The 25,197-nt window shown below is 41.5% G+C and overlaps 1 protein-coding gene across 7 annotated transcripts in view; it reads left to right on the forward strand.

Moving 5' to 3' along the window:
- Positions 1-1,376: 1,376 nt before the first annotated feature.
- Positions 1,377-25,197, forward strand: part of TRAPPC9 (trafficking protein particle complex subunit 9) — an 889,500-nt gene continuing 865,679 nt past the window's right edge. For 5 of the 7 annotated variants that reach the window (XM_077166713.1, XM_077166717.1, XM_077166712.1 and 2 more), the window contains exons 1-3: positions 1,402-1,508; positions 6,860-7,452; positions 20,043-20,188. In XM_077166713.1, coding sequence (XP_077022828.1) covers positions 6,869-7,452; positions 20,043-20,188 — 730 coding nt within the window. In that variant the 5' untranslated portion in view covers positions 1,402-1,508; positions 6,860-6,868. Of the gene's footprint in view, positions 1,509-6,859; positions 7,453-20,042; positions 20,189-25,197 lie in introns of all 7 variants that reach the window. The other 2 variants (XM_077166715.1, XM_077166716.1) reach the window with 1 other exon arrangement.

Genomic DNA, 25,197 nt, shown 5'->3' on the forward strand with positions numbered 1-25,197 from the left:
TGCACAGGGCAAAAGGATCCACTGCCCTGGTCCAATAACACCACAGTTCGCAATTCTTTCCGTGTCTTTCCAAGTATTTTATGCATATCTCAATATATGGATGTAAATTTCTTTTCTCTTCTTCTTAAGCACTGGGAAGATCGAATTCCTAAGCGGCTTCGGCTACTGGTGAGCTGGGCGCCTAGGCGGGCGGTCCTCCTCAGGGCGGTCCTAGGGCCCGGCTGGCCGCGCACCTGCGGCAGGCACGCCGCGCGGAGTCTCGGTTTCCCCACCTTTAAAAGATGGGGCTTCAAAGGAAGTGAGAAAAACCCTAGAATGAGCTGAGACTTAGCATCAAGGGATTGAGAAAACCTTGTCGACCAAAAGGGGGAAGAGGGAAATGAGACAAAGTGTCAATGGCTGAGAGATTCCAAACAGAGTCGAGAGGTTATCCTGGAGGTTATTCTTATACATCAAGTAGATATCACCTTGTTATTCAAGATGTAATGGAGAGGCTGGAGGGAAGTGCCTGAAAATGTAGAGCTGTGTTCCAGTAGCCATGTTTCTTGAGGATGATTGTATAATGATATAGCTTCCACGATGTGACTGTGTGATTGTGAAAACCTTGTGTCTGATGCTTCTTTTATCTACCTTGTCAACAGATGAGTAGAATATATAGAATAAAAATAAATAACAGGGGGAACAAATGTTAAAATAAATTTAGTTTGAAATGCTAGCGATCAATGAAAGCGAGGGGTAAGGGGTATGGTATGTAAAATTTTTTTTTTCTGTTTTTGTTTTATTTTTCTGTTGTCTTTTTATGTCTTTTTCTGAATTGATGCAAATGTATGGGAAATGATCATGATGATGAATATGCAACTATGTGATGATATTGTGAATTGCTGAGTGTATGTGTTGGGAATGTTTGTGCTTCTTGTAATTTTTTTAAATTAATAAAAAATTTAAAAAAAAAAAAAAAGGCTTCACGTCCCACAGAGTGATTTTTAGACTTAGTCCCATCGCGTCTCGGGGCGCTTGGACCCCTGCGGGACAAAAAGCCGGGCTCAACGCGGTGGTGGCGGAGGGGCCTTAGCGGGACAGCACCGGGGCCTTGAGGGGGCAGGGCAGGACCTGTCCGGGTGCGCAGCCCAGTAAGCTGGGAAGCGTTTCTCTTCGACACTGCTGCTCTCTTGCTTCTTCACTGCTCCTCTCTCGGTCGGGTTCTCTCCACCGGTTCTCTTCCGGCAGACTCCAGCCTCAGACTCCTCCCTCCTCCTCTCGTCCCCTCCTTTCCTTGCGCCCACCTCTCCTTCCTCCTTTCTCCCCCCTCCCTCCTCTGGTGTCCCTTACAAAGCCCGGAGCGGATCACTGGCCCGGAGCTGCCCTCCGCGCATGCGCAGGAGCAGGGCCGGTTCGGCCCCCTGTCGGAAGCGTCCGCTCGGGGCAGGGAGAGCGGCCGCAGAGCCTGCTCGGTCTCGCTTTCTTGGCCAGGCCATAGGCTTCTGCTCCGGGCCCGGGCCACCGGCTGTGTAAGTGCAAAGTGGGGACCTCCCGGCTAGGGAGTGCGGCCCGGCTGCGGGGAGGGCAGTGTGTGGGCCACGGGGGTGCGAGGGCGCGAGTCGGCGTCTGTCTCCCCGAAGGGACTTGCCCCCGCGACCCCTCTTCCGGGCCGCGTCTGTCCACACCTGCCCAGCCCGGCGTTCCGTTCGCACCTGTCCAGGGCCGCGTCCACACCGGTCTCGGCCGCGGCCTCTGCTCTCCGCAGTTGTTCCTGTTCCCCTCTGCCGCCGTCGGACCCCCTCCCCCGGGGGCTTTCCCTCGTGGGCCTCCCCCTCCCCGTCGGCCTCGTTACTCCCCGGGCCCAGCGGGCGCTGTCCCTGCCCCTGCCTCCCCTCTTTTCCTTGTCCCTCCTGCATCTCTTCTGGATGAAAAGTGCCTCACGTCCAGCTCGGGCCACGGGGCACTGTGACGCTGTGATGAGATGCCCGTGTTATAAGCTCCACCGTTTCCGAAGTTTTGGGAAAAGAGTGTCCGTGTTCCCCCCGCCTGCCTCCGGTTCCTCAGAAGTGTATTCTCCGAGCTCCCCTCACTTTACCATTCCAATGTAAATGCTTTTCAAACCAGACTTTCCCATGTTAGGATGGGATGTGAAGACAGGGGCAAAATGCTGAAAGCAGGGCTCGGTTTAGTTTAAAATGATTTCAAGGCTGTGGGGCTGTGACATCGTGCCACCCCCCTCCCCCAGTTTAAACTAGTGACTGTCGGCTTTTAAAGTACTTATAGCTGTTTCTTGGTCCAAAACATCTCATATTTGTTAGCATGAAATAGAATAGGGGGAGGAGCATGGTGTTGGAGAAATATCGTAGACCTAAAGATTCCTTGGCAAAGGGTTTTTGTTTATTAAATATGTGGCAGACTAATAGTATATATAGAGAAATAGTTGTGGAGAAACCTTTTTAAATAGCAGCTTAGTTGAGGTATAGTTCATATACTATAAAATTCACTCTTTTGAAATGTACAGTTCAGTGGTTTTTAGTATATTTGAAGTTGTGCAACTCCATCATTACTCTCTAATTCCAGAGCATTTCTGTCACCCCAAAGTCAATGCCATTTCCCTCTCCCCCCACCCGTGACAACCACTGATCTGTTTTCTGTGTATGGATTTGCCTCTTCTGGGCATTTCATATAAATGGAGTCATGTAATATGTGGTCTTTTGTGACTGATTTTTCTCACTTAGTATGTTTTCAAGGCTCCTCCATGTTGTGTTTTGCATGCATCAGTACTGTACTTGTTTTTGTTTTTACAGTTTGGCTGAATAATGTTATATTATAGGTATATACCACATTAAAAAATTTTTTTATTAATAAAACCAATGTACAATATGAACATTCTTTTTTTCATCACATAGTTGTATATTCATCATCATGATCATTTCTTAGAACATTTGCATCAATTCAGAAAAAGAAATAAAAAGAAAACAAAAAAATTCATGCATACCATACCCCTTACCCCTCCCTTTCATTGATCACTAGTATTTCAATCTACTAAATTTATTGTAACATATGTTCCCCCTATTATTTATTTATTTTTAGTCCTTATGTTTTACTCATCTGTCCATAACGTAGATAAAAGAAGCATCAGACACAGGGTTTTCACAATCACACAGTCACATTGCGAAAGCTATATCGTTTATATGTCACATTTTGTTTTTTTACTGGATGATGGACATTTGAGTGGTTTCCATTTTTTGGCTATTCTGAAAAGGTGCGATGAACCTTTTGTGTAGGAGTTTGTGTATACCATATGTTTTCATTTCTCTTGGTGTACACCTAGGAGTGTAATTGCTGGGTTGTATGGCACCTCTATGTTTAACCTTTGAGGGGCATTTTTGATGTTTCAATATTTATATTAGATTAGTCTCAGACACTAGTCCTGGCTCAGTGCCAGGTCTTCCTTCTTCAGATTCTAACTGGAGCAACCAGTAGAGCTCAGGCTGCAGGATGGACTCTGGAGCATGAGCTCAGATTGTCATTTACAGATTATGAAACGTTGCACATATTCCTAAAACTGAGTTTCTTCATCTGTAAGATGAAGATTGTAATGCTCATCTTTTAGGATTATTGTGAGATCTAAAAATGTTAAGTTAAAAAGAACCTTGTGCAGTTTTCTCTCCTTATATGAGACATGTTTCCTCCTGTGCACACACTGAATCAGGGCCAAAAGTAAACGAATAAGTTTGCTCTTATACTGCTTTAAGCTGCTTTAAGGAAAACCCTTGCTTGAGGTTGTGTGGGTTATGAGCTGTGGCATAGGCTTGAGTGCTGGTCAGCTTTCCAGGGCCCAGTTAGACTGGAAGGGACTCAGAGGGATCTTAGAGGGATGGAGTAGTCCAGGTAAGATTTGAAATCTTACATGGAAACTTACAGTAGTCCAATGTAAGATTTCATACGTTAGAGCATCAGTAATAGAGTTGCTAGTTTTTATTTTTGCCTTGATAGGGCAGTTGAAAAACAACCACCTCTACTTTCATTCTCATTGTAAAGAAGCAAGAACACCAAAAAAACACAAGGAACTTAACCTAAAAAAAATGGCAACAATAACAGTTAATGTTTATAAAGCACTTACTGAGTCTACTTAAGTTTATTTTTGTGAAAAGCTTAAGCATTATTCTTACTGTTTTCCTTTGACTTTGAACTTGAGACTTTTAACACCTTCTGTTCTCACACCTGTGTCCAGGACCCACTCTCCTCCTATCTTCAGGCAGAGCTGCATCTATAACACATTTGGCAAAAAGCCTTTTTTGTGCATCTGTTTTTCGCTGCACATGGATACGTTGAAGAAGTATATTGCAGGATGTTTTAGTTTGCTAAAGCTGTCGGAGTGCAGTACACCAGAAATGGATTGGGTTTTATAAAGGGGATTTATTTAGTTACAGATTTACAGTTCTTCAGAGGAAGGGCAGGTAGCTTTCTTCTGGGTCCCTCTGTCACATGGGAAGGCACACAGCAATGTCTGCTGACTTTCTCTCCTGGCCTCTGGGTTCAAACGGCTTTCCTCAAAGTGTTTCCTTTCTGCGTCTCCAAACATCTGGATCTATGTCAGCTCTGAGCTGAGCTGCTTCTCTCCTGACTTCTAAGCGTCCAGCTGATTAAATTAAACATTACTCATTGCTGAAGGCACTCCCCTTAGCTAACAGCAGATGTAATCAGCCACAGATGAAATTTGCATGCTCATGATTTAAGGCCACAGCAGCAGAACAAGTAAACACCATCACCTGGCCAAGTTGACACCTGAACCTGCCTGTCACAGTGTCCATCCCTTGTTAACTTGGCAACTATACATATTATTTGAAAACATACTTAATTTCTAAATAGAAAACAGTAATAGACATATTTTTTCCTAACAATGCTCATCTGTCCTGTGTACAATGCACTAAATCTTTCCATATGCAAAATACATTTATTTCATCACAACATCACAAAGGTCTTAAGTCATTTCAGTAACAGTAAAAATACAATACCAACTCAAAAACAGTACAAAATTTCATCATCTCATTCATCGTTAGCACTTAATACAGAGCCTGGGAAGTCCTTTGTGAATGTAGGGCATATGGATGATGAGATTTCATAGATCATTGGTTTCAGCCGCAGCTTTTCACAAAATAGCAAACCAAGCCTCAGTGAAGTTATATCACTTAACAGTCACGTCACATAGAATGCTAGAACCAGTGCTTAGACCCTGAGCCCTACCTGGGTGAACTAGCTGCATGGACCAGAGTTCTCTACTTACCTGCTGCTGATGTACTTTTTGCAAAAATCATTTGCTACTTGGCCACTTTAAAGTTTATTAATGTGATCTTATATAGAGGCAGATATTCTCTTGTGGGCCTGCGCATGGCTTGTGCATATGTTAACAATAAAAATGAGTAGTTGGGTGAATTTAGTGCCCAGGGTAGTGTTTGCACAGAGTCCCCACTGAGCATGTTTGAATTGGGAAAATCCATAGGGTTCAAAATAATCAATTTCCAGAGCCTATTACATGCAAGTGTGCCTTAATTTTAGATAGAAATAAAATAAATAACTTGGAATTTCATTGTACGTTATTATAGGGAAAGGGCCTTGTGGGGTTTTTCTCTTTTTTATTCCCTTCCCCTCTTCTCTTCTTCCTCTTTGTCCTCCTCCATAGCCTTTTTTTAAAAATCTGACTTTTTACTTTGGGGTAATTGCAGACTCCCCTGAAGTTGTAAGAAATAATACAGATTTGGAGCAGCTAGAAGGAAAAATTCGAAATAGTAGAGTGGTAATCCATGACAAACTCTGAAATCTGTTCTGTAACTACTTGTTGAAGTGTACTTTGAAAATTTTTGCTTTTTCTTTGTATGTGTATTTCAAAAAAAAGTTTTTTTTTAAGAAATAATACTGAGAGACCTCATGTACTCTTAACCCAATTTCTTCCATTGGTAGCATCTTGCAAAATAACAGAACAATGTCAAAGCCAGAATATTGTCAATGTCTGAAGCCACCCACACAGTGAGTGTTAGGGCTGGGAGTGGGACATAGTCTTCTGAGTCCTAGTCAGTGTTTTTATTATTATTATTTTTTTGTTGTTTTTGCTCTCCCCCATCCCCCACCCACACCCCCAGTCAGTGTTGTTTCCGTTATGCTGATCTGGTGGGTGGGGGAACAGCATTCATTTGGTTCTTTGTTCCTTCTTTCATTCAGTCACTTATTGATGATCTCCTGTGGGCCACATTCTTTCATGTGGGTTGTCTCATTTAATTCTTACAAGAGTGCTGGAAATGGAAATGCTGTTTTCATTTTATATCTGAAAAAAAGGCCCAATGAGGTTACAAAAGCTAGGCCAGGGTACGCGTTTTATAAACTGGGGTTAGTATAGTTGTATAATGCTTGCGCTTATGTAGGTAATATGCAGGCCACTTCACCATTTGCAGCTTCATTTAGTCTTATAAGGGAAGTTTTATTTATCTTCATTATTTTGTAGCAGAAGTGCACAGGAAGACTAGACTTCAAATCCAGAAGTTCTCATTCCACTGTGGTTCTGTTCATTATGTCCTGCTGAGGGGATGGTAGAGCACTTCATTCATTTGCTTGTTCATTCATTCAGCAGACATTTTTCAGCGCCTACTCTATACCTGACTAGGTGCTGGGAACAGAAGGGTAAGGGACAGCCCCTTTTCTGTAGGAGCTCAAAGCTTAGTGCAAGAGACAGAAAAACTAGCTCTGATAGGCACATGCAGAACTCCTAGGACTCCTCTTATTTGTTTTATATGGGGCTTAGGTTAGAATCACTGCCTCCCCGAGTGGGCTAACAGGGTTCGGAATAGGTACATCTCAAAGTCTCACTTCTCTTTCTGTTCAGGGATTCAAGATGAGTGTCCCCGACTACATGCAGTGTGCCGAGGACCACCAGACCCTCCTGGTTGTGGTCCAGCCTGTCGGGATTGTCTCCGAAGAGAACTTCTTTCGCATCTACAGGAGGATCTCCTCCGTGAGCCAGATCAGCGTGCGGGACTCCCAGCGGGTCCTGTACATCCGCTACCGGCACCACTACCCGCCGGAGAACAACGAGTGGGGCGAGTTCCAGACGCACCGCAAGGTCGTGGGTCTCATCACCATCACCGATTGCTTCTCCCCCAGGGATTGGCCGCAGACCTTTGAGAAGTTCCACGTGCAGAAGGAGATCTACGGCGCCACCCTTTACGACTCCCGGCTCTTTGTCTTCGGGCTGCAGGGTGAGGTGGCCGAGCAGCCCCGCACCGACGTCGCCTTCTATCCCAACTACGACGACTGCGACACGGTGGAGAAGAGGATCGAAGACTTCATCGAGTCGCTCTTCATCGTGCTCGAGTCCAAGCGCCTGGACAGAGCCACCGACAAGTCCGGGGACAAGATCCCTCTCCTGTGTGTCCCATTTGAGAAAAAGGACTTTGTGGGATTGGACACGGATAGTAGGTAAGTTTACCTAGAGACTCAGGTCCCTGGGCTTTATGCTTGGGTTGCTTTCTCACAGCAGACGGGATAATCAAATGGTGGAATTTCATTGCAGTGAAGGGTTGAAAGGTGTTATCTGTTGGTTTCCAGACTTTAAAAAATGGAGACAGCCTTTGGTTAAGGGAAATCTTTTAGGGTTAGCATGTACACTCTCCCCTTTCAGCGGGGATCCCTTAGTGAGACCTTTAGAGCTACAGTGTTCAGTTTAGCAGCCATCGGCCACATGTGGCCCTTGAGTGCTAAAGATGAGGCTGTAAGTAAAATACACACCAGATTTTGAGACTTAGACTTTTTGAAGAAAATAATCTAAAGTATAACTATTTTCTTAATATTGACTGTCAGAATGATGTTTTGCATATGTTAGGATTAAGTATATTACTAAAATCAGTTTCATCTCTTTTTCAGTTTTTAAAAATGTGACAACTAAATAACTTAAAATTACGTACTTGGTTTACATTTTATGTAAACCTGTACTCTGGAGTGCAGTTTGAAAACTTATCATCAGACTCATTGCTTGGATTTATAGAGATGTGGAGCGTCCACAGAAATGTGTGGTAGTTGAGCTGGAAGCCGAATGCATTCCCCTGACTCCAGGCCTGGCGCTGCGCACTGGGTCAGACCACCTTTTTCTTACCTGATAACCACAGTGTCTATATAGATCACTTACAGAACTTATAGAGAGCCAAGACAGAATATCAGAATATCAGAAATACCACCAGGAAGTTCTTAATTAGCTGTCTCATTCAAATGAGAAGATTGTTTATATTCTCTATATAAGAAGGGGTGTTGGATAGATCCAGAAAAGGTCAGTCTTCATATTTTTCCTTGCCCATAAGTTCAAAGCTTTCTGTTGACTAGAATTGCTGATTAGCTCCCCTTTGTCGCTTATTTCCCCTGTCCTTGCTCTGTCTCACCCTGTTGTGCCTTTCCAGCAAGAGAGGATGAGATGCAGATGTGAGCTGAGGTGGCAGTTATTTGCCAAGAGTTGGCTCTTACCCCTTTTGCTAGAGGGAGCAGTGGTGGAGCCATGTCACCAGTGGCTTCATGCTTGTGGGTGTGGCACCCAGCCATTCCGAGCCTCTCTTTTGGTTGTTTGTAGGTCTGAGGGGAAGAGTCGTGGAATTGAGAGGAAAGAGGCCAAGCACAGCCCAATGCACTGTTAGCAGAGGCACCCCTGTCACACCTGTGTGTGGTACTGTGCAACGTTTGAAGTAATTTTCATTTCCTCACCTGAACATTTTCATTTAGCTTAGTGAGAGGGAAAGACATATGACATATATTATCTGTACTTAATCAGCATGCTGACCTGGACCTGCGTGGCATTGCTCTCCACTGATGTGGAGCTAAGGGAGTCTGGTTTAGAAACCTGGGTCGCTACCAAGTGCAGGGCAGTACTGAACTGGCACGTGAACCAGACCTGACCCCCAGCCTCTGCTCCTCCTCCTCACCATATCACCTAATGGAGGAAATCCACTCTGCTGTCAGGCCAAAGAGGTGCCCATAGTGATTACCCCTTAGAAAGCAGCACTGCACAGAATTCCAGGCCTTCCCTGTGCTGTTTGAACCTTACAACAGCCTGCAAGGTAGGCAGGGAGTGGGTTATCTCTGCTTTACAGACCAGGTGGCGTGCTCTGTCAGGTAGGTTTGTGGCCACCCGGCTCTGACTGCTTGACCAGTGTCTTCCTTCTTCCCCACTGTAGGTACCAGTAACATTTTTCAGCCATCAGCTTCTTGGTTTGAGCTTGCAAATCTACCAGACAATGCCAGCTCTTTTTTGCTTATTGAGATCTATGCTCAAAATTCAATGTCAGACTGCAGACCTGGCATAGTGTCTTGTACGTGGTGGCCAATAATACCTAACACATGTGTCAAGAGCCTCTGTATGCCAGGCACTGTGCAGGGCTCTGGAGACACAGCCCCTTATGGCATATCTGTTTCATTCATGGGACAGTCCCTATCATGATGAACAATCGGGTGTGGAAGTTCAGTGAGTGAATCATGTCAGTGAACTGAAATCAATACATTGTCCTCTAATAACTGCTAAACTCTTGTTGGTTTCACTCCTCTATAGTTCTCTAACTTTCAGAGCAATGATTTGGTACAGGAACAGAGCATAACCCTTACCTGCAGCTCTTTGGAGGACTGCTAAAAAGTATCCCACCTGAGATGAGATAGTACTTTGTAGTGCAAAAGGAAATGTCCTGGTATAAGTCATGTTTTGGTTTGACAAATTGAGCAGACTCTCCTGCTGAGAATCCTGACTTCAGGTCCTAGACTTACTGGTAGCTCTATGTATAAGTGTATTTTACAAGTTCACATTTGTCCCTAGCCTCATCCAAGACCCATGGTGAATTGAACATGTAGTGTTATAGCTATTAGAATTACTTTCATTCTTGTGTGTTTCTAATTTTTGCTTGTTCCTCTTTCTTTTTTTTCCCCCTATCATACCGCCCCGTGAGTATTTTGTTGGGTCTGAAAAGGTAGGCTGTGAACATATTGCATTAAAAATAGCTAGATTTCCCTATGTGCTGCCTTCTCATAGCCTTCCTTGCTTTAAAAAACAAAAGCTTACTGCTGCCTAGATCCATATGTTATCCTGGAAAATTTTTTTTTCCTTTACTTTTTTAGCACGTTGATGTTTGATATGTATTAAAATACTTGCTTGGGGAACTTGTTTGGTCTGTTGTATTTGGTATAAATGAGCCTTCATTAATTTTACGTTTTGAGAAAGTGAGATGCTAATTGATTTAGGTGGCTGCAGAGGGATTTCTCATGGGATATTTTAACTTGGAAAGCCTAAAACCACAGAGTCTTGCTTGATTCTAGGCTTTTACATTAATTTATGAGGCATGCTATCCTTGGCTGTTGTGTGACGTGCATGCTGGTGCTCGTCGGTAAGCATTCCACGGGCAGGGAAGGCCTAGCCGTGCGTGGAGGGGAGGTGCTGCTGGAAGCAGTGGCAAGGCTTTCCCCTTGCTTTCCTCTTGAGCATGCCCGTCAGTTTTCCTTCACTTTAGCCACTTTCCCACGTAATGTAGGCAGAGGCTATTTTCTATGCTAATGTTTTTGCCCCCTTTATGAGGGCTCAAGGGAGATTTTTCTACCTATCAGGAGAATGTGGGCTTCTACTAAATAGCCAGTTCATTGGAATTCTTAAGGACACAAGAACCTTCATAAGCATCATATTCCCCTCTCTGCTGTAGCTGAAAGATGTTCCAAGTCAGATATTCAGCTCACCTGAGCAATCCTATAGGCCCTTACGCACACCAGGCTTTCCTTCCTCCCTGTGTGGTGAGAAATAATTGTCTTGACATGTGTTGACGCTTAGGCCTGTTACTGATGGGAAAATCGCTGGTTTACATAAGCGATCTAGAACCTCCAGCATCCAAGGTTAGCTCCAAAAGTAGAGTCTTTGGTGGACCTGGTCCCTTGTAGTCTGTCCCCCTCCTTTTCATCTCACCTTCTGGGAAAGGTTTTGTGCTGCTGCCACCACCATGCTGGCTAGGGGGCCTTGCTGTTTCTTTCACGTTCTGGTCCAAATGTGAGAACATTCTTAACTTTGTCTCAGCTGAGACAGGCCAAACTTTCTGAAAGATTTTATTACATACTTGTTAGGTTAAGAAAAGGCCCGGAAACATACTCATCACAGGTGCAGGGATTAATTCAGGCACCAGCGTGGTGGTGGTCTGAAGGCAGGCTTCAGCCCACTGGGGAGAATAATGGAGGATCTTTTATATCTGAGGGATGTAGCAGGGCGATAAGTGATGCGAGGGTTAGCTGGTACGGGACAGGAAGGGACCTTGAACTGTTGGGTGAGGAAAAGAGAGTGCAGCTTGGGACGTGGCAGAACAGTCTGGTTCAGTTGCCCAGTGGGGGATGGCTTCTGTTATTTTTGCCCCTTATCGGGGTTCAAGCCTATCATTCTAACAATACTGAGTTGGCGGATACAAATGGAGCAAGCACAAAAAAGTAAAAGAACCATGCAGCTTAGGGTGGTGTGATGGCTGGGTTAGCCCTTGGGGTTGCAGGTCTTTTTCTACTGCTCCTTCGATCCAGGGGAGAATAGCCTTGCCTGGGTTCCGCCTCTCTGAGCCTTTCACCTGTCACAAGGCAGGTGTGTCGTTAGTGTCGTTACCCAAGAGCCCTTCTGGACTCCTCGGCCCCCTATGCGAGAGATAAGTGTCTTTTGTAAGTGGCCTGTGCCAGGAATGCCCTGTAGAGGGTGTGGCTCTGGCTTGCTGTGTCCTATGCCAGGCCTGAGCAGCCAAAGCTGAGATACCTCTTAGAGACAAATGACAGGGCTTGTGAATGATTACGGTGTGAGGATGAGGGTAAGAGCAAGGAAGTCAAGCGTGGCGATTAAGTTTCCGACTCAGCAGGGTTGATGGTGGTGCTGTTTGCTCCACTGGGGAAGACTGGGAGGAAATGGGGGTGAAACTCCAGAGTATGTGTTGGATGTGTTGTTTGAGATACTGGTTAGACCTTCCCTTGGAGGTATCAGAGGCAACTGGATTTACGAGTCTGCACTAGCTTGGGTGAAGGCACTGACTAGAAGTGTACCCGAGGAGCTGTCGGTATCCAGACTGGAAACCGTGAATATGGATGAGCTCCTCTGGGAGAGTAGTCTGAGCGGGGAGGAAGGCTCTGAAACCTGTGTCAGTGTGCCAGAGGACAACCCTTGTCATGGAGGCTTTTTGTGTATTAGTCTAAGGAGTTTGGGATTTTAGAAGCAGCTGCCATTTATCCTGAAGGTGCTGAGGTGGGTGGGGGTGGTTCTAAGAAGTCTAAAGAGAGTGGTATGTTCAGATTTGCATTTCAGAAAGATTGCCCAGGCAGCTGGGTGGAGGACCAGTTACAGCTGGGTTGGATGGGGGTGGGCGTTCACTTGGGAGGGGAGGACCGTGTGAGGGACGTAGGGATTCCCAGCCCAATGGGCAGTTCCTGTCCCATGAAACAGAAGAGCAGATCAGGGAGAGGCCTGAGGTAATGGGGAATTGGGACCAGAAGCTGACATGTGGAAGGCTTATGGGTTGTTTCTGAAATAGTCTTTACCCCTAAAAGCAGACTTAAAAAAACAACAGCAAGAAACTCTAACTTACATTGAGAGCTACCATTGAGGAGGTCGTTCATTTCTTTTTTTTAAAAGTATTTTTATTGAGAAAATTTCACACACATATAGTTTAACTTAGTATAACACCAGTGGCTTACAATATCATCACATAGTTGTATATTCATTCCCATGATCATTTTTAGATCATTTGCATCACTCCAGAAAAAGAAATGAAAAAAAAACCTCATGCATCCTATGTTTCTTACCCCTTCCTCTCAATGACCATCTTTATTTGTCTACCCAATTTTATTTTTTTACCCCTTATCCCCCACTATTATTTATTTATTTATTTTTCCTTATTTTTTTACTCATCTGCCCATACCTTAGAAAAAGAAGCAACAGACACAAGGTTTTCATAGTTACATGATCACATTGTAAAAGCTATATAGTTATACAATTGTCTTCAAGAATCAAGGCTAAAAACAAAACAAAACAAAACAAAAAACAAGAGTAGATTGACCTAAATCTTATCATATGGCCTAAAACTCTTAAAATTCTACTACAAAAAAAAAAAAGTCAAAAGAAAAAAAAAAGAATCAAGGCTACTGGAACACAGCTCAGCAATTTCAGTTGCTTCCCTCTAGCCACTCCAATACACCATAAACTAAAAAGGGATATCTATATAATACATAAGAATAACCTCCAGGATAACCTCTCAACTCTGAAATCTCAGCTACTGAAACTTTATTTTGTCTCATTTCTCTCTTCCCCCTTAATGCCAAGGTCCCAGCTTTTCCTGGGATTTCTGTCCCATATTGTTAGGGAGGTTTACACCCCTGGGAGTCATGTCCTGTGTAGAAGGGGAGGGCTGTGAATTCACTTGCCTTGTCAGCTTATAGAGAGACCACATCTGAGCAACAAAAGAGGTTCTCTGGGGTGACTCTTAGGCCTAATTTTAAGTAGGCTTAGCCTGTCCTTTGCAGGGATAGAGACAAGCCCCAGGATCAAGCGCTTGGCCTATTAATTTGGTTGTCTCCATTGCTTGCGAGAATATCAGAAAGGTGGTTTTTTTTTTCATGCTGGCAAGTATAGAACACTATGTAGGTGGATACAAAGAAGAACAACAGTCTGACATCAGGGTTTTCATATTTGCTGGGGAATCATAGGAGCTTAAAAGGGAAAGGGAGGGTGGGGAGACACACACTATTGCAGATCCAGGTACCAGTTAGCCTCCTACCTCCTACCTGCACATTTCATTCAGTTCATATTCGTGCCATCTGAGATGGGTGGTGGAGCTGATTTTGCAGCGTGGGGAATTTTGCAGTCTCAGAGAGGTAAAGTAATTAGTCCACCTTCACACAATGAGTGATGTAGTAGGATGTTCAGGCTTGGGTTTGTTAGATTTCAGAGACCTGTTGTCTCATCTGATTCCATCACCTCCCCATTATACCTGAAGTGGTAAAGTAGATTAGTTTTGGAGCTTACTGTTGGTGCAGTGGATCAGTTTTAAGCAGTTTCCTTCCTTAATTGCCACAGATCTTTATCACAAAGCTCAAACTCGTATGGTTAGGTAGTGCAGAGAGGTTTTTCATTTCACTTCTAGGATAACATCGTTGCAGATAATGCACACAATGCAAAATAAAACCTAGCAATTCTGAAATTTTAAAGGAAAACTTTTCAGATCTCCCTTGATAAGATTTCTTTCAGCAGAGTGTAACATATACTGCAGGGTGAGCCCAAGCTGTTTATGTTTTAATATGCAATTTTAGCATAAAAAGGTTCAGATGGAGATAATCATCACTAGCAATTTGCTTTCAATTCTTAATTAGAAAAAACGCAATATTACTTAATAGCCTTTATAGAATATGAAATTGAATATAAAGCATTGCATTTTTTGTTTTCTGTTCAGAACAGTTCAGTTGTAAACAACAGTTGTTCTGTTTACAGTTTAGGGTTGTCTACTTTGTAGCTTTAGCTATACCTACCACCCATGCATGTTTTGATATATTTATTTGACTCATTTACATCATGCACGTAATCTAAATGCTCCCCACCCCAAAATATATGGGCTGTGACCATTATTTAATTATGCAAATACTTCTAAAGGTATCTAATAATAATAAAAAAGATTGCCTTTATCAAAGTTCTTTTAGATTTTAACTGCAAACTATTGTTGAGCAGCTCTGCCTTTTTTTATGGCCTTAAATATTAAAGTGTCTTTGGATAAAAATTGGTTTTTGGATTTAAATACAAAGCTCTTGTTTTTCATGAGCCACATAAATAGTGTAATAAAAATCACACATAAGTGAAACATTTTCTTCTTTTATCTGGTCAACAGTCATGGAGATAATATACCTATACCTTTAATTGAATTTTTTAAAAAATTTATTTATTCATTAAAAAAATTAACAAACCAAATAAAACATCAACATGTATGATCAGTAATTCACAATATTATCACTTAGTTGCATATTCATCATTTCTTAGAACATTTGCATTAATTCAGAAAAAGAAATAAAAAGACAATAGAAAAAGAAATAAAACGAACCCAGAAAAGAAAAAAAAGATTATACCTACCATACCTCTTACCCCTCACTTTCATTGATCACTAGCATTTCAAACTAAATTTATTTTAGCTTGATTGAATTTTAATGACAGTATTAAGTGCAGAAAGGAAATACAATTTGAGTGACTTCTCTTACAATGTTTGAGGCTCTGTTTTAGGTGCATTTATACAACTTCTAGAAAGGATGTTCCTAGAAGTTTTCTAATCAGGTCTTTGCTTATGATTTCATGAAATAAGACCATAATGAATTAGGGGATTCTGAGGACCTTTCTACCGATTCTTAATTCTCATTCCTTTAACCAATATTTATAATTTGTATTATGGAAATAATGAAATGAGAAAGCTTATACCCTGCCAAAATTGGCTTAAAAATTTGTAGTTGTTTTTTTTATATCTTTGCTAATAAGAAAATTAATCATTTTAATTCTGTTATCCATTTCTTATCATGCTTTTCAAAAGATTAGAACAGAATTGCTTGTGATCTTGAGATGATCCAGTCTTGGGGCACATAGCATTCTGAGAGTTAAGCATTTTATTTTATGTAAATCTAAGGTATCATACCATTTTGATGGTATGATGTCTGAAGATTTTCCCCAAAGTACTAGGATTCGTTCTATTTTTATATAATTAAAGATATTTTAAGTGATTTTGTTGCATCATTTCACCCTAGTATGAAAAATCTTAAGAGTGTTTAGATGACTTCTTTTTGTAAAAATCCTACATTTTTGTAAAAATTCTACATTTTCAAAACTAATTGTTGCTGATCCTAATGATTTTGCTTTCTACTTTTGAAAATTTTCTGGGCTGTATTTTCTTGAAGCAGATGTGCACTTTTGTTAAATTCATGCAAAAATGTAGTAATTTACTTCTTTTGAGGAGTTGAGAGGAGGTACTTTAAAGCAAATCTTTGTCTGTATGATTCTGTTAAAGTCTATTTAAAAAGTCTCATTCGAAATACATTGGGGCATAAATCCCAGAGTGATTTGAACAATGAGTAAAAAAGTATTTGCTAAGTCCCCTTGGGGGAATAGTGAGAAAGGGGGAAAATTCAACTTCCCCAAGTGGAGAATTCTTGATATTCTCGTAAGCAATGAGGACAACCAAAGCAATAGGCTGAGCCCCCAATCTTGGGGTTTGTTCATGTGAAGCTTGACCCCACAAAGAATAGGTCAAGCCCACTTAAAATTAGACCTAAGAGTCACCCCCAAGAGAACCTCTTTTGTTGCTGTAATGTGGCCTTTCTCTCCAGCCAACACAACAAGCAAACTCACCACCCTCCCCCTTTCTGTGTGGGACATGACTCCCAGGGGTGTGAACCTTCCTGGCAAAGTGGGACAGAAATCCGAGAATGGGCTGAGACTCAGCATCAAGGGATTGAGAAAATCCCTAGAATGAGCTGAGACTCAGTATCAAGGGATTGAGAAAACCTTGACCAAAAGGGGAAAGAGTGAAATGAGACAAAATAAAGTGTTAGTGGCTCAGAGATTCCAAACAGAGTCGAGAGGTTATCCTGGAGGTTACTCCTAAGGATTAAATAGCTATCACCTTGTTAGTCAAGATGTAATGGAGAGGCTGGAACTGCCTGAAAATGTAGAGCTGTATTCCAGTAGCCATGTTTCTTGAAGATGATTGTATAATGATATAGCTTTCACAATATGATGTGTGATTGTGAAAACCGTGTGTCTGATGCTCCTTTCATCTAACTTATCAACAGACGAGTAAAACATATGGCATAAAAATAAATAATAGGGGGAACAAATGTTAAAATAAATTTAGTAAATTGAAATGTTAATGATCAATGAAAGGGAGGGGTAAGAAGTATGGTATGTATAAATTTTTTTCTGTTGTCTTTTTATTTTTTTTTCTGAATCAATACAAATGCTCTAAGAAATGATCATGATGATGAATATGCAACTATGTGATGATATTGTGAATTACTGATTATATATGTAGAATGGAATGATCATATGTTAAGAATGAGTTTGTTATAGTTTTTTAAAAAAATTTAAAATTAATAAAAAAAAAGTAAAAAAAATAATTGGGACAATATAATGGTAATAATCTTAAAATTATCCATCTATCAAAGGCAGGCCACATGGCTCAGCAGGGAGAGTTCTTGCCTGCCATGCTGGAGATCTGGGTTTGATTCCCAGTGCCTGTCCATGCAAAAAAAAAATTGCTACCATTAAATCTATGTGTTTGTTTATTAAAAAAAATATATATCCATATATGAAGAGTTGACAGGTATGTTATGGGAGGAAAAAAAGTCTATTTGGATATTGAATTCTTTGCCCTCTTAGAATAGGAGAACATTCCCCGAAGTGAGCAAAACCCTGACCATCTTTGAGAGTGGGAGGCTGCGAGTTGAATGTAGGAATATTCTTCTGTTTCTCAGGAGCACAGGGGAACACAGTCCATCAAATTCTATGTAGCTTATATTATTCTCTCTATTGTTTTATATCAGATGAAGATAAAGAATCCCCACAAAATACATTATGTTCCTGTCAGAGTAGGATACTTTCACAATTGTTCAGTTGAACATTTTTTTCCCCTGAGAAGACAGGTGGCATAAGACATCTCCATGACAATCCTTGGATTTGGGGCTTAGGCTGTAATTCCAATTTATGCTCCTCCTTTTCCCCTTCTCTTTTTTCCCCCCTCTTTCTATATGCCCTCAGAGAGGTCATGGTCTTAGTGGGTGGGATAGATACACAGTAACCATGCAGCATGCTAAGTCCCGTGTTAGAGGCCTTATCAGGGTAGACTTCCTGGAGGAAGAAGACTCTGCCTTGAGTTCTGAGGACAGAGTATGAGTTAGCCAGGTTAAGGGGGCAAGGAGAGTGGTTCAGTTGGAAGGGACAGCCTGGGCAGAGACCTGGAGGCTTGGGTGGGTGGGTGGGGGCTGAGAGAGTGCTTTGTACTGAACAGCTCTAAGCAGTACATCCCCAAAGTGGGGAAAAAGGGGTACCCAGCTAGGGGGGTTGGTGAAGAGGGCCTTGTTTTGTCTTGTCTCATCTTGTCTTGTCCCATCCTGTCCCATCCCCATCCTTTCTTTCTCTCTCTCTCTTTCTTTTTAATTAGGGAAGTTGTGGGTTTATAGAACAATCATGTATAAAATAAGGAGCTCGGTTTTTATACTGGAACAGAGGGAAGTAGTGAAGGGTTTTGGAATGACACTTAGGAAAGGTATTCCTGGTTTTTTCTCTGCTAACAGTGCTGCAGAAAGAAGGGGTTGGAATGGGTAAGGGCAGCTCTGTCTGTCCCTTTTGAAGCCCATCCATTCATTTGTTTATTTATAACAACTACATTTTTGAGTGTTAGGGGAGAGAGGTAGTCATACCATAGTAAGCAAAACGTACTTGCCTCTGTGGAGTTTACAGACAACAAATGTCAGAATTGATTAAGTATAGAATGTCATGGGAGTACCCAGCAGGGACTCCTAACCCAGAGTGCTCGGGAGGAATTAAGGCTTCCTTGAGAAACTGGAAGTCACGGTGAGCCCTAAAGAAGAGTGAAAAGTAGGTGAGCAGAAGGGGTCAGAGAGGGCCTGATGTTGTTGGGGGCTTTGGCTCTGCAGCAAGGCTGTAGTATAGGGTGCAGAGCATCAGCTGGAAGAGGTGAGGGTGGAGCAGTGGGAAGCCCCTGGTAGACCATGTTTCTCCCTACAACTGTATTGGCGAGCCTCTGAAGAGTTTGCTGTAGGGGAGTGCCATAATCACATTTGTGCTTTGGGATGGTCACACTGACTGTGAGTGTGTGTGAGTGTGTGTGTGTGTGTGTTTTGAACAGATGAAAGGGAAGGATGGTAAAGAGTGGATGGTAAAGAGTGGGAGGGCCAGAGAGACCAGCAGAGGGCTGTTAAGGTGACTAGTGGGAGAGAGAGAGATGACAGGTTGTGGATGGGCAGGAGCATTACAGGTTTTAGTATTTTATTATAGGGAGGGTTTGCCAGCAGGCACCATCATCACGCCACCCTGTGGCTAGGAAGAAAACAGCAAAGGCTGGCATTTCCTCTTCTCCCCCACTCTGTGCCTTAAGTGATGATTTGAGTTCAAGCAATATGTGGAACAGAAAAGCTAAATTCCAGGATAGCCAAGAAGTTTGTTCAGCTTGTTAGAGTTAAATCTGATAGGATTTAACTTGTATTGAGGTCCGTCAATAACATTTATTTATTTAGAAGCTTCAGATCTTTTGGATTTCCATAGGGATTTTTATTCTTGATAACATTGCTTTCTTGGGAAGGGAAAATTTAATACTTCTGCTCGTTTTCTTTTAAAAAAATCATATCTTTAAAGAATACTAATATTCAAAAGATTAGGAATATTTAAAAATTATTTAGGAAGCTTTTGGTATAGTTGCTTTGGTTTCTAAATTGATAAGGAGTTAGAAGCCTTTGCATTATTTAATGGGATATCCTTGCCAATATTTAAAGAGCTGTTGGTGAGCACCCTGGGGCCCACACTCTCTCAAAGCATTAAAAAATATTGCTCTGAAATAGTGAAGATTAAGTCTTGTTTACAAAAGCCAAAGAGTTGGCTTATAACGGGCAGCATATCTCTCTTTATAAAATGATAATAGGTTTGATATAAAGAAAGTTGAAGAAGATTGATTTTATTTTAAAAGCTAAAACAAGCTTTCTTGTGCTAATGTGGCAATTGGAAAATTTGATAAGTCCTGTTCCAGTGTTTTCTAATTGAAATACATGGCAGAAATCCCACATATATATTGCCTTTGAAATATAATTTGGCAGTATTTTTTTAAAGGCAGGACCAATCCAGCTCACCTAACTGGCAATGATTGTTGTTGGCTTTCAAGTATGCAGCCTAAAGTTGCCTTCTTAGCAGTTTTTAGTAGTGAGAAAATTGAATACTGCTTAGCAGTGTGTGGAAGCCATGTTTTAGTAATGAAACATTTCCATGGTATTTTATTTTTTAGACATTATAAGAAGCGGTGCCAAGGACGCATGCGGAAACATGTGGGGGATTTATGCCTTCAGGCTGGAATGCTTCAGGACTCGTTGGTACATTACCATATGTCTGTGGAACTTCTTCGTTCAGTGAATGACTTTTTATGGCTTGGAGGTAAGATTATCTGATGAAATTATTTGATATATAATTGTTTCAACAGTTATTTGGAATAAGAGAAAACAGTAAAAAAAGAATTGGCTCTAAAAAGAAAGGATGAGAGAGGAGAAACAGCCACCCTCATGCTCGTTGTCATGGGAACTGCCTGGGGTAACTTCTCTCCTTGACCTGCTGCCTCTTCCCCATGCGTACCTGCACTATGGTTCCCCTGAAGGACAGGGGCAGTGTCCTCCACCTCTGTTTCTTAGCACATCTTCCTTTCTCCCTGGCATTCCATTCCCCACATCATCTACTTGTTACATTCATTTTTCAAAACCTCATGCATACATTAACTGATGGGTGGATAATCAAAAAATATGGAATAGCCATGCGATGAAATATTATTCAGTCATGAAAAGAAATGAAGATCTGATATATGCTACAATGTAGATGAACCTTGCAAATATGTTAAGTGAAAGAAGCCAGGAATAAAAGATCACATATTGCATGAATTCCGTTTACCTGAAATATGTAGAACAGGCAAATCTATAGAGACAGAAAATATATTAGTGGTTGTCAGGGGGAAAGGGAAGTGGGAAGTGACTACTAACAGTATGGGGTTTCTTTTTGGGGTTGAAAATGTTCTGAAATTAGATGTTCTGAACTTGGTGATGGTTGCCAAATATTGCCAATATTCTAAAAACCACTGAATGGTGCACTTTAAAAGGGTGTATTTTATGGTATGTAATTTATATTAAAAACAAAACAGAAACCCAAAACTCAGAGAATAATCCTTACCCAAAGGACAGTCTTTTTTGACCTCTTTGTATAGGTCCCTCCAGCATTTTTACATAACTTGATCTACTGCCGACCTTATCCCATTGTATTAGAATTGCTTGTTTATGTGTTTTTCTCCTGTAGGGACTGTGTCTCCTTGGGGGTGAGACTGGGAGGCATGAAGTGTGTTTTTTCATCTGTATCTGTCCTTCATCTAGCATATTATAGATGTCCCATGAATATTTGTTGAAAGAAGGTACTGTCAGTAAGGACTCAGATACAGCTCTTTCTTTGGAGAAGTTGACAATGGGAGGCGTATCCATCAACCACTTATGATGACTCAAGTCAGAATGAAGTAATGAAGAAAGTTCTTTAATAGAGACTTAACAAAGAGCTGTAGAACTGAAAACCTTTTTCATGAACTATAAGACATTTAGAACTGACTTCGTTTTCATAATTTGGCTTTTGCATCCTAAAGAAGATAGAGAAATAAAAGGGGGTGGAGAGGGAGTGGGAACTAGAAATAGGTGGAAAAGAAAAGAGAAGCAGATAAAGGAATAAGCAGGATGAGAAAGAATGTGAGTTTTACTCATTTTCTTGAAAGAAATCTTCATAAATACTTGCTACTGTGTGGTAGCTTATCTCCATATCTCAGTGTGCTGTAAGATTGAGGCTCCTAATTATGCCTAAGAGTTGTTCTCAGGAAACCTCTTTTGTTGCTCACATGTGGCCTCTGTCTCTCTCTAAGCCCAACTTTGCAATGAAAATCATTGCCCTCCCCCCTGTGTGGGCCGTGAATCTCCCTGGCAACGTAGGACATGGCTTCCAGAGATGAGCCTGACCCTGGCATCATGGGATTAAAAATGCCTTTCTGACCAAAGTGGGGAAAAGAAATGTAACAAAATAAGGTGCCAGTGATGAAGAGAGTTCAATTAGAGTCAAAAGGCTATTCTGGAGGCCACTTTTAAGCAAACTTCAGCTAGATATTGCTAATTTCCACAGTTTGCAAACCCCCAAACAACATCATTTCTGTTAACCCTAAAAAACACCTAGGGCTCTATCTAAGATTCTACAGAAGTTTCATGCACTAAGTTTGCTTTCCAGATACCTGTAACCTCCAGCTGGAGGCCAGATAAGTCCTGAAGTTCAGAGGTGACAGCATCTCTAAGAATATTAAATAGTTCCATCTCCCTACCCCATATTGTTGACACCCTTGCCCATGTGAAAAAAGTTAGAATGGGCACAGCCCAAATACCCCTAAAGATTGGGAGAAAGCTCAAAGGAGAAGGAGGAGTTATAACAGATTAGATAGGATTTAGCAAATGAATATGACTTCTGAATATTATGTTGATATTTCTTTTAATCTCTAGTTTCTTGGAGCAGCTAGGAGCAAAAACTTAAAATTGTGGAATGGTAACCCATATCAAACTTTGAAGTCTATTCTATAACTGTTTGTTACAATGTGCTTTGAAGTTTATTGCTTTTTTTGTACATGTTATATTTCACAGTATAAAATGTTAAAACAAATAAACAAAAACAAAACCAAAAAACAATGAAAAGAAAGATTGGGGCATCTGCAGAATGTACTTAGACATAAAGAATGGTGCCAGCTGTATGAAATTTACCCATTTTGTGATAACCGGGTCAGCTGGCTCCCAATGAAAGGCTCCTGGAGATACACTGTGCTGTCCACTTATTGTCTGTCTATCCCACTGGCCCTCGAGCTTCTGGAGGTCAGCACTGTCTCATTTCATCCCTGTACCACTAATGCCTGCAGTTCTTGGCACTCTGTGTGTGATGGTTGGGCTCAGGTGTCAACTTGGCTGGTGATAGTGCCCAGTTGTCTGGTCAGGCAGGTACTGGCCTGATACTACAAGGATATTTTGTGGCTGGTTGATAAACCAGAAGGCTGATTTATTAAATCATCAGTCAGTTGATATCTGCAATCAACTAAGGGTGTGTCTTCTGCATTGAGAGAATACAATCAATTGGATTAATCCAATCAGTTGAAGACTTTTAAGGGAGAAGAGAGAATTTTCATTTCTTCAGCCAGCCAGTTCTCCTGTGGAGTTCATCTAGACCCTTAATCAGAGTTGCCAGCCTTGAAGCCTGCCCTATGGATTTTGGACTCTTGCATCCCCATGGTTGCATGAGACACTTTTATAAATCTCATATTTACAGGTATCTCCTGTTGAGAGTTATCTGTTGTGTTCTGTTTCTCTAGAGAATCCTGACTAATACATGGTGGGTCCTTTGTACATATTTGTTGCATGAAAGAATAAGTGAATAAATGATTTTTTTTCTTAAGATTGCCAATGTCAGAATGCCAGCCATTGGTCTTAAAAGCTCCAGACATATGAACTACTTCTGAGCCATTGAAGGAAATTAAATGTACTTGCCTGTCCCTATTGCCATTAAGATAAGGACCAGCAAGCTATAGAATCTTTGTAGTTAGGTGCTCAAATAAATGTTTGATAAGTATTTGTATACTCTTCTTTGATAGATTCTGATGTTGGGAGTTAAGAATTCAGAGGGCATGGTGCTTACAGTTTAGATTGTAGTCTAACTGAGAGCCTGACCTTCTTGCAACAGGGTTTTGCTTATGCTCATGGCTGGGACCATGTTGTCTTTACCTTTGAATCCCTGGGCTGGCATAGAATCTTGTGCACAGGAGGTGTTTGGCATGTATTCCTCGAACTGGGTGAGGAGTATATATGTATAGCAGTGGTTCTCAGACTGTGATATGGAGACTTATGGGGAGACTTGAGAGCCTTTCAGGGGGTCCACGAAGTGAAACTATTTTCATAAGGATATTAAGATATTATTTGCCTTTTTCTCTTCCATTCTCTCATAATGTGTGACAGGGCTGAATGCAGAAGCAGTTATGAGAATCCAGCTGATTTCTATGGCTAGATTAAAGAAATCTATAAAAATCTATTAAAAAAACCAAAAATTCCTGCAGCAGCGATACTCAATGGCTCCCTCACCATCCCAGGGCCAGGGGACTTTGGGGCCATTCCATCTCCCAGGGCCATCTTCATGGGAGCGTGACAAAAAAAACAACAACAAAAAAACCCATTTTTCCTAGTGCATTGTTTTTGCTTTGGAAAATAATTTTTGTAAAAATGTTTATTATTATTTTAAAAGGAATTGATGCATAAATATTTAATTTTTTTCATTTTTATTTTGCTAAAGGTAAATATTCATAGTTGTAACCCATGTTAAAAACTCTTTGTGAATAATGTTTGTACACTGAATGAAGCTGCATGTGAGAATGATAGAGAGAGGAGGCCTGGGGGCAGAAATCAGAAGGAAAGATATATGATAAAGATTGAGATGGTATAATCTAGGAATGCCTAGAGTATATAATGATAGTGACTAAATGTACAAATTTAAAAATGTTTTTTGCATGAGGAAGAACAAAGGAATGTCAATACTGCAGGGTGTTGAAAATAGATGGTAATTAATATTTTAAAACTTTAACTTATGTGTGAGACTAAAGCAAAAAATGTTCATTTGGTACAAAATTTATATTTTGACTAGTGCATTTCCTAATATAACTTATGTGGAGAGCTTAACTGAACACCATAAGTACATGGAACCTTGAGTAGGGCATGAGATTTTGTAGGTTTGTCTAGAGTGATGCCCTGATAAATCCCAGAGTGATTTGAATAGTGAATAAAAAAGTATTTGCAAAGTCCCCTCGGGGGAATGGTGAGAAAGGGGGGAAATTCAGCTTCCCCAAGTGGAGGATTCTTGATATTCTCACAAGCAGTGAGGACAACCAAAGCAAACAGGCTAAGTCTCCAATCTTGGGGGTTGTTCATATGAAACTTAAACCCCGCAAAGGATAGGCTAAGCCTACTTAAAATTAGGCCTAAGAGTCACTCCCAAGAGAACCTCTTCTGTTGCTCAGATGTGGACTCTCTCTCTCTCTCTCAGCCAACACAACAAGCAAACTCAACATCCTCCCCCTCTCTACGTGGGACACGACTCCCAGGGGTGTGGACCTTCCTGGCAGCATGGGACAGAAATCCTAGAATGAGCTGAGACTCGGCATCAAGGGATTGAGAAAACCTTCTCAACCAAAAGGGGGAAGAGCAAAATGAGACAAAATAAAGTGTCGGTGGTTGAGAGATTCCAAACAGAGTCGAGAGGTTATCCTGGAGGTTATTCTTACGCATTAAGTAGACATCACCTTTTTAGTTAAGGTGTAATGGAGAGGCTGGAGGGAACTGCCTGACAATGTA

This window comes from Tamandua tetradactyla, chromosome 6 (assembly GCF_023851605.1).
Source record: "Tamandua tetradactyla isolate mTamTet1 chromosome 6, mTamTet1.pri, whole genome shotgun sequence".
Taxonomy (NCBI): Eukaryota; Metazoa; Chordata; class Mammalia; order Pilosa; family Myrmecophagidae; genus Tamandua; species Tamandua tetradactyla.